The sequence below is a fragment of the Cloeon dipterum genome, chromosome X (genome assembly GCF_949628265.1).
Source record: "Cloeon dipterum chromosome X, ieCloDipt1.1, whole genome shotgun sequence".
Lineage (NCBI taxonomy): Eukaryota > Metazoa > Arthropoda > Insecta > Ephemeroptera > Baetidae > Cloeon > Cloeon dipterum.
Window position 1 is genome coordinate 27,156,984 of NC_088790.1, and position 8,551 is coordinate 27,165,534.

Consider the following 8,551-nt stretch of genomic DNA (forward strand, 5'->3'; position numbering starts at 1 on the left):
GCCAGACAGGGGTAGGGGGTGTTGCAAGCACTTTACCGCAGTGCATTGCAACACAGCAAGTCAGTGGCCCATAAAAAGTCTAAGTTTTGCCCTGGCTGAGCAGAGCGGTGTAGGAAATTCCAGGCAGGTCAGTCAGTGCGCAGTTGGAGCAGCGTGATTCACCCGTGGCGTGCTGAGAGGAGGAGAAGCGACCTACCTCCCTTCCGCCGGCCTTGCACTCGCAACACCGACCAATCGGACGAGGCCTAACCATCTGCTGCTGGCTTCCAGCGCAGTTTGTTGTTTGTGTTGAGGTTCAACTCACTCACAAAAGAGGAAAGACCGATCAGTCGGGTGCTCTCATCAGCTCTTCGCGTGGTGCAATTATTATTTTGTATTCATCGAGAGTATAATTATAATCGGTCAAAGGCATCGAAGCAAGGCTTTCGACAAGGAGATAAGGGGCAAGTCTGATAAAAACTCTGGCCGACGCGAAAACTGACGGAGTGCGAACGAACCATGTCCGACGCAGAAGTTGAGGTTGAGGTTGACAACAACAAGATGAGTTTTGGAAAGTCGGCAGGCAACGGAGACGTAGGAGACGCCTGGGGACTAGGGAGGTACGTAATTTAAAGTCCAAAATTCCTCCCTTAAAAATCACTCGAATCGATATAGCAAGGAATGAAGCAATAAATAAATGATTCCAACCGAGGGTCGATGACATCACCCTTTTATCCTTTTCCTTCTATTGCGTGACACAATTAAATGCGAAAATTCTGTCCAGCAGCTCGAATCGGATCGTGCAAGCTATGGCTCCGACTGCCAAAAATGATTTCTACTACAAAATGACGCACAAGCGGCGTGGAAGAGCGATTATCTTCAACCACGAGCATTTCAACCAGCCGAATCTGTCCATTCGAAACGGAACCAACGTGGACGCTGAGAACTTGAGGGAAACGTTCGAGGGGCTCGGCTTTGACGTCACCGTGCACAAGGACCCGCTTCTCAGCGACATCGAATACGTTATTAATAAAGGTTGCAGCGAGTTGCGCGATTGTTTATATTTTTAATAAAGACTAATTATTATTTTTATAGCCGCCAAAGAAAACCACTCTGAAGCAGACTGCATCGCCGTGATCGTGCTCTCACACGGCGAGGACAAAATTCTCTATGCTAGAGACGCCGAGTACAAGCCTGAGATGCTGTGGAACGCCTTCACAGCTGACAAGTGCCCAACCCTGGCTGGGAAGCCAAAATTGTTTTTCATCCAAGTAAGCTCAACAATCTTACGCATACCAAGGGAATTTTAATAAATCTGAAATAATGTCGCAGGCGTGCCAAGGAGACCGGTTGGACCGAGGCGTAGCGATGAGCACTGAATATGATGGGCAAAAATCCGGCATTGTCTACAAAATCCCTGTCTACGCAGATTTTTTGATCTCATTCTCTACTGTGCCAGGTAATTTTTAAATGTTTAAATTAATTTGAAATTGATTTCCCAAACTAAAGATTGTTACTGTTTATTTTTTAATCAATGATGCTTTTAAAGAGACTTTAATCTTTTCAAAACTGGATTGATCTGATAAAAAATTACTACAGGGTTCAATACGCAAAATTTTATTACTGGGAGTGTACGAAATAAAGCCGAAAAACCCCACCAACTTGGGGATTTCCTGAATTTGACCTCCGAAAAGGTCTTATTTTGCGCCTATCAAGACAAAGAGCATTGTGGGCGTAGGAATTGCTCGGCTCAGTGAGATATTTAAAACACCACATCTTCCCTTAGCCGTGTAACTATTTGAAAATGCTACATTTGCGATTTATGAAATTTGAAATATTTATGGAATTTGTATTAATACAGTTACACTACTTCTCCCTCTAAAATAAATGCACGCCTAAGGAGAAAGGTTGTGGTGTTAACATTTATCACGCAGCCGAGCAATTTGCATGCCCACAGAAATTTAAAAAGAGTTATATTTTGTAAGTCAGTGGCACTCTAGGATTTTTTACTATCAATTTGGCTATCAAAAATTTCATATTTATGGTCAGATCAGTAAATTCTGCTTTTAAAACGCGCAGAATGTAGATAAAAGTTTAGTGGCGCAGTGGGGTTTCAGAAAATAAATCGAATTTTTTATATTTATACATAACTGTTACAATAATTAAACTCGTTTTAAAATATTCTCTAAAATTAAACGGAACAAGACCAATTTAAAAAAAGCCCTGGCAAAAATCGTCTAGAAAAATGTAAATTTACTATTCTTGTTGTTTTTAAGAACATCTTAAATATTTACAAAAGGATTTTCAATCCTGTCTGAAATAAATTATCCTCCTCTGGAAACAGTAATATATTCGATTTTCACTCTATTTTTTAATGTGCTAATTTAACTGCTTGAACACATGGGGAAATATGATTTTACAAACTTTATTTCAAGCGTTTTTTGCGTGACTTGCGAAACAACAAGTTGAGTGCAATTAAAATTAATCTTGGAAGCAAAGAATTGTTAGCCAACCGGAATTGGCACAGCAAAATTGCACACCGGATTTTTGCCTGAATAGACAAAACAAAATTAGATCGGGATTTTTCGTGATTTTAGTTCAAATCCTTTGTGACCCTTTCAAACTCGCAATCTGATTTAAACATTAAATTGTAATTTTACTGCACTATTTTGGGAACAATAATAACTAATATATCAGAAATTGAGGTTTTGGAAAAAATATTTTTCACTCTTCTGTTTTGGTACACAATTTCTTGTAAAAGTCAACAAGTTCTGAAAATTCCCCATTTGTCGCACTCAACTAAAATAGAACCTGGTGCTCCTAAGCTAATTTTTACCCCTGCTTTTCTCATTCTAGGTTACTACTCGTGGCGCAACGTGAACAAAGGGTCGTGGTTCATGCAAGCTTTGTGCGAGATTCTGCGTCGCAGTGGCACCTCCCTTGATCTCCTCACCCTGATGACCCTGGTATCGCAGAAGGTGGCCGTGGGCTTCGAGTCGTCGTCGAGCGACCCGACCATGCACGGAAACAAGCAAATCCCCAGCACGACCACGATGCTCACCAGAATGCTCATTTTCACGCAGAAACATATCTGAATTGTATATGTAATATGTATGTGACGGAGGTGCAATTTTCACACTTTCTGCTTTCAAAATGCTATTTTTTGATGGATTTCAATTTATAACTCTTTACTGGCGCACGCGTAAAGCATTTACAAACAAAGCTGTCTGAAACATTCTTATTACATAATATTTTTGTGCTATTCCAGACCAGGTATTTACCAATCAATTCTCAAGACTTAACAAAAAATTGAACTGTACCTTATACGATTCGTAATAGTAAAGTATCATCAATCTGATTTTGACGTACTTCATTTTCCAAATCCTCCTCTGCAGGCTGGGCTGGTTTTAGGTGCTTGGTCACTGCTTTCCCATTGAGCCGGAGTTTTTGCCTAGAGAAAGATAATTTCTAATAATCAAATAAATAAAAAAAATCCTTATGTAATACCTCTATCGCCAAGGCATGTACTCCACTGGCCAACTCCTCTTCTAACAGTCCATAAATTAACTTGTGTCTCTGCAATTTAATTAAAATTAGGACAAAATTAAATCATCCCTCCGTGTATGATAATATACCTTGATCAGAGGCATCCCTTCGAATTTACTCGAGACAACGACAACCCTGAAGTGGGTTTCGCTGCCTTTGGGCACACTGTGCATGTAGGACTCGTTGACAATTTCCAGATGTTGTGGTTCTGCTCCAGTCCGGATTTTTCGCTGGATTGTCTCCGCAACAGGCCCTCCGGTTGATTCCATTCTTCCCGTCAAAAATGAGTGTTTGACGAGTTGTGACAGTCTGACACGTCGAAGTAGAGCTGTCATATAAACACTGGAAAATGTTTTCACTGCTTTTATCTTTTAACTTTTCGAGCTAAATTGTTATGGACTGAAATAAGCTTCTCAAAATTAGAGTCAGAGTCAACTCAATAAAATAAATAACGTCGCGCCACGCCCCCTCAATGTGAGGCGAGTGGCGCGAGTTTGACAGAGGAGTACACAAGATACACAATGTAATATACGATTATAGCGTTTGTGAAACCTACCACGGCCGACGACCTGTACCCTGCGTACCTTGAGCAAATTAATCCTCCATCTATGTGGTTGAATTATGAATTATTGACCTTGGACGCCTGGAGCGCAGCCGCTAGTGGGTGTAAGAGAGTTTAGTTCATAATATGGAAATGTTTATTTATAGACATCGCAATAAACTTGGCGAACTCATCACGTACTAAAAACCTGCGAGCCCGGACCAACGACCCGCATTATTTCAATCGAAAATCAACCCTTTCTCTGTTTTAAAACTGAAAATCGTGTCAAACCATTGCATGCAATCTGGAATTTCAAATAGCCTTCATGCTCATTTTCCTATGTCCTTTAACCGACTTAATAAGTTGAAAAATAAGTAATATGTTTTGGTTTTAAATTTTAGAAAGTAGTTGTTTTTACACCACACATCTTTCCAACTCGTCGTGTCCAACAATAGTATTATTTAGCAAAGTAGAGCTGAGAGCCAAAATTAAACTTTCGAATTTTAACACAATTAATTAAATTATATGATTTTCAGCAGGTTATTTACTGCAGTGTGGCCGATACCCAGTGACCAGTGGACATGGCGGACCGGACACAATTAATCTGCTGCTACCACATAGCGACCTGCAGGACAATTTCGAGATTTCCAACACCTCGATCATAGCCGGTTGTGCCGCTGAACTATGCGCTCGCTTGGAACGCCGAAAAGGTGAATTATTAATTTTCAAGTCGGCGGAATACCTTTATTTATTTGTAAATAAGAGTTATTGTGGAATATTAATCCTAATTGAAAATCTAATTGACAGGAAAACAAACAGGATTCAGAATTCAGGTCAACCAAGACGAGCAACAGACGGCATGCAACGGCTGCTGCCCAGTCCAAACAGCTGTCCAGTGGCCACCGTTTCATAGCACTACCTCGAGTTCTCGGCCTGGCAGCGATCAGCTGTACCTGGTGTGGCCTGAGACTTTGGTGGCTGCCTGATACTATTTTTGGCCGAGCGTTTTAATATGAATGTAAATTGATGTCAAATTTTGCCTCAATATTTCCCAATTGAGCAGAGAAAAGTGAGAATTTTAATCTTTATATCTGCATTCGGGTTGAAAGTTTGCAGAAAAATAAAACAAAAATAATATAATTAGGATAAAAACTAACATCTATAATTTTCAAGAATAGCAATCAGCTCTTCGTCTACAAACAACTCTTGAAACTCGCTACTGATAATTTGATTTTCAAAAAACTCTGTGATGCCGTCGATCTCGTCGTTTGTCGTTTTACCATTCGTAAAGGTCCTTGCCAGCGCTGCGTAACCAAAGCGACGATAATGCAAATCGAACGTAATGACACTAATGGCTGGCAGCGACGCCGCAACACATTTAATGAACGCCGCTACTTCTTTGAAATAATCTTCTTTAAAATATTCTACTGAATTGAAATGTGAGGTGAAATGAAGCTTTTTCAGATTTCTCAGGATCTTCTTCTCTTTGATTAACGTGCTCACTCTCCTAAGTTCTTCGAAGTCTAAGCCGCTGCCGTAGAAAGTTATCTTTTCCAAATTTGGAGCACGAAAGATGTCAGTCAGTCGAATGTGTTCGTTTTCATAGAATCTGTTAGAAAATATATATAAGCTTTTGATTCTCAAACTAATTATAAAGATATATTTACTCCCAGAAGTCCATTCTGATTTCCTTGAGATGGCTGAAAAACTCGATCGGCTTCAGGTCTTCCTTGAAATTTGCCGCGTATGAGAGTCTCTCTAGCTTTGGACACAGAGCTAAGAGTTGGCCGAGCGAATAGTCTATTGATACGCTATCACACTCATCATCATATTCAATAGAAATCTCCCGTAGATTCGGTCCGAATTTTTCCACAAAGAGGTGCAAAATGTCCTGCGGGAGATTGATGACCTCCAGGCTTTCCAAGTGGGTCAACTGCATCAACGCGGTCAAATTTTGTTCTTCAGCGTCAGCGTCAGCATCAGGCATCAATAAAATCTGTTGAAAAATATTGTAAAGTTTAAATTGTTCTGGAAATTCCTAATTATCACAGTCAATAAATAAGAAATTTGAAACGTTTGACTTAATATTATGGCGCACCCCATTTAAGTTTATATTCGTTTTAGTACTCTCTGGCTTCAATTTCAGATTTAAACCAAAAATATGTCTGTGGATTTGTTGGTACAAAAAGTGCTGAAAACCAAAATAAGATCAACTAACCGCGCGGTTTAACTATTTAAAAATTTCTTTAATGTTAAACAGACGTCGAAATAGATAAACAATTTCAAAGTTGGGAGTGAAAATTCCTTGGCCAGGACGAGAAAACTTTTCGAATCCAATTTTAACATCTCTTCATTCTAATCGGGCCAAAATCCCATTACCTTCCACGCGAACGAATAAATTTGGAATCAACTCTAGTTACAATTTTAAAAAGAAAAATTTCATTGTTGATTCTAGAGCTGATTTTAATTTTAAGCGCGTTAAATTAAATGATCCTTTGTCATAAATCTGAAAAAAACCACAACGAAGCCTAAAAAATTTTAAAAGAAAGGAGGCACCGCATTTGTTGACAGATTGGAACAATAATTAATGGCACTTCAAATTACGGCCAAATTTTGTGAAAGAATCTATCTAATTTATATGAAAGCAGCGGAGGTCAGAAATGCGCTAAAATTGGTTCCCACTGCGCAGATCCAAGATGGTGTCTGAATGTGGGAAACAAAAAGCTCTATTTTTACTCCCGTACGAAAGTCAAGAGTTTGTTTTTACGATTCAAAAGACACGATTAGTACAATTAATGCGAATTATGTCACAATATTGACGAAAACTTGGTTCATTTCGCACATTTCACGTGACCATACTCCAACGGTCGCCATAAATATATAGTGTTTTCGCGAGAGTATTTATAGGAATCTGGCTTTCGTTGTATGAAAGTGGATTAATTCAATTAATAAATATATATACTAACCCTGAGATGCGTGATCAAAGGAAACGTCGATGGTAAATGAGCACAATCCTTCACATCATAATCAACCAGTAAATGTCTCAGGTTTGAGCTTCCTGAAGGGCGGGTGGTTTCATTTGATGACTCGTAATAATCTTCAAACGAGCTGAATACGCTTGAAAAAACACGGATGACGCGAAGATTTGGCAGATTCTCCACGCAGCACTTGATAAGGGCATTCTCAATTCCGAATGAGTCAAACAGAAAAATTTGCAATTTTGGCATAGCGCTTTTCAGCTTTTCAGCAATTTTCAGCTCTTGGAAGTCAAGCCGGCATATATCGTTATATATCTTAACGTTAAGAAATTCCAAGTCGGGAAGATTTTCGCAAAGCTGGATCAAGTCAGTCAATCGGATGTAGACAATCTCTTCAATCCTCAGAACTTTTAGGTGTCTTAATTTTCCCAGCAACTTCAAGAGTTCAGCATCGGCAAGATCATGGAAAAATCTGAGACTTGGTATTTTAGGGGCGACCAGTGTCAGCTCCTCTAGATCAGCAGCCTTTTCAGAGATGTGAATCACCGACTGTGAAAAAATGGAAAATTTAATAATTTTGCAATAAATATCAAGGGGTCTCAGCAAAGGCCGTGCCAGCATTCAAATTTGGGTCACGTGGGCAGCCACCAGCCACCGGCAAAAAGGGTCAAAAGTTAAAAAGTCTCCCAGAGAAAAATATCTTCCAGCCCTTTGGACCGTGATATATATATATATATATATATATATATATTTAATTGCTTCCGGGATGAGAAAAATATTGAAAATTTAAGAGTGAAAAGATAAAAAAAGCACTTTTTTCATTGGCTGAGACCTCTATGAAAATAATACAATTACCTCTTTTAAATATTGATATTTGAGTTGCTTTGGACAGAATGTTAGGAAAGCCGTCAAATCGACTTTTCTGGGTTTCATGGCAAGGTAGAGGTCGAGGGCGGGGACCATTAACACCTTCATATCCATCTCCTCTCGCCTTAGGGACGTACATTTTGTCTCCATCAATTTAACCACAATCTTCTGTATCAATTCGATGGCTGGAACAATATTGAAATATTTTTAAATAATTGTAAAATTCCAAAAATATATAATAATTATAATTAGTATTTCAACCTTCAAAAGTAACTTGAATCTCGAAAATTTTGACAGTAAAACATACGTACGCAAGTCAACGAAATGAAAAAGTTCGAAATCAGCTGGAAGCTTCGCACCAAAATCAGCGGCAATGGCCCGGATTCGATATGCCGCAAGGACTCTTTGCTGCATCAATTTCGCCGTTTGAATATGAATTGCTTCTGCCATGGTAGCCTCGCAGCAGCAGCTTTGATATTGCTCGGAACTCGAAACGGTCTTTGGGCTAAATTTATATATTAAATTATGGATAATTTTGGATATTGCAATGCACGAGAGCGTGCGCTTACAAAAACTTGTTTTTGTTATTGACGCTGCTGTGGAAGGAGCCCTCAGGTGGCAGCACCAGGGCAGCACTCCT

General features: G+C 39.4%; 2 protein-coding genes and 1 long non-coding RNA gene across 4 annotated transcripts; 2 read left to right on the forward strand and 1 right to left on the reverse strand.

Moving 5' to 3' along the window:
• The first annotated feature begins 367 nt into the window (after window positions 1–367).
• Window positions 368–3,337, forward strand: LOC135945300 (caspase-1-like). Of its 2 annotated transcripts, none has more exons than XM_065492902.1 (5): window positions 368–599; window positions 764–1,014; window positions 1,075–1,250; window positions 1,312–1,438; window positions 2,836–3,337. In XM_065492902.1, the coding sequence occupies exons 1-5, from the start codon at window positions 499–501 to the stop codon at window positions 3,072–3,074; spliced, it is 894 nt and encodes a 297-aa protein (XP_065348974.1). In that variant the 5' UTR covers window positions 368–498; the 3' UTR covers window positions 3,075–3,337. The 2 variants fall into 2 exon arrangements, with proteins under 2 accessions (XP_065348974.1, XP_065348975.1); XM_065492903.1 differs by having other exon boundaries at window positions 385–599; window positions 767–1,014.
• A 144-nt stretch (window positions 3,338–3,481) lies between these two features.
• On the forward strand, window positions 3,482–5,065 carry LOC135945301 (uncharacterized). Its single transcript, XR_010575422.1, has 3 exons — window positions 3,482–4,191; window positions 4,606–4,776; window positions 4,874–5,065. It is a non-coding gene; the product is annotated as an uncharacterized LOC135945301 (long non-coding RNA).
• Window positions 5,066–5,205: 140 nt separating this feature from the next.
• LOC135945299 (uncharacterized) lies at window positions 5,206–8,420 on the reverse strand. Its single transcript, XM_065492901.1, has 5 exons — window positions 8,223–8,420; window positions 7,900–8,096; window positions 7,033–7,593; window positions 5,734–6,062; window positions 5,206–5,675 (listed from the first exon to the last, which is right to left on the reverse strand). The coding sequence occupies exons 1-5, from the start codon at window positions 8,359–8,361 to the stop codon at window positions 5,219–5,221; spliced, it is 1,683 nt and encodes a 560-aa protein (XP_065348973.1). The 5' UTR covers window positions 8,362–8,420; the 3' UTR covers window positions 5,206–5,218.
• Between the last annotated feature and the right edge of the window lie 131 nt (window positions 8,421–8,551).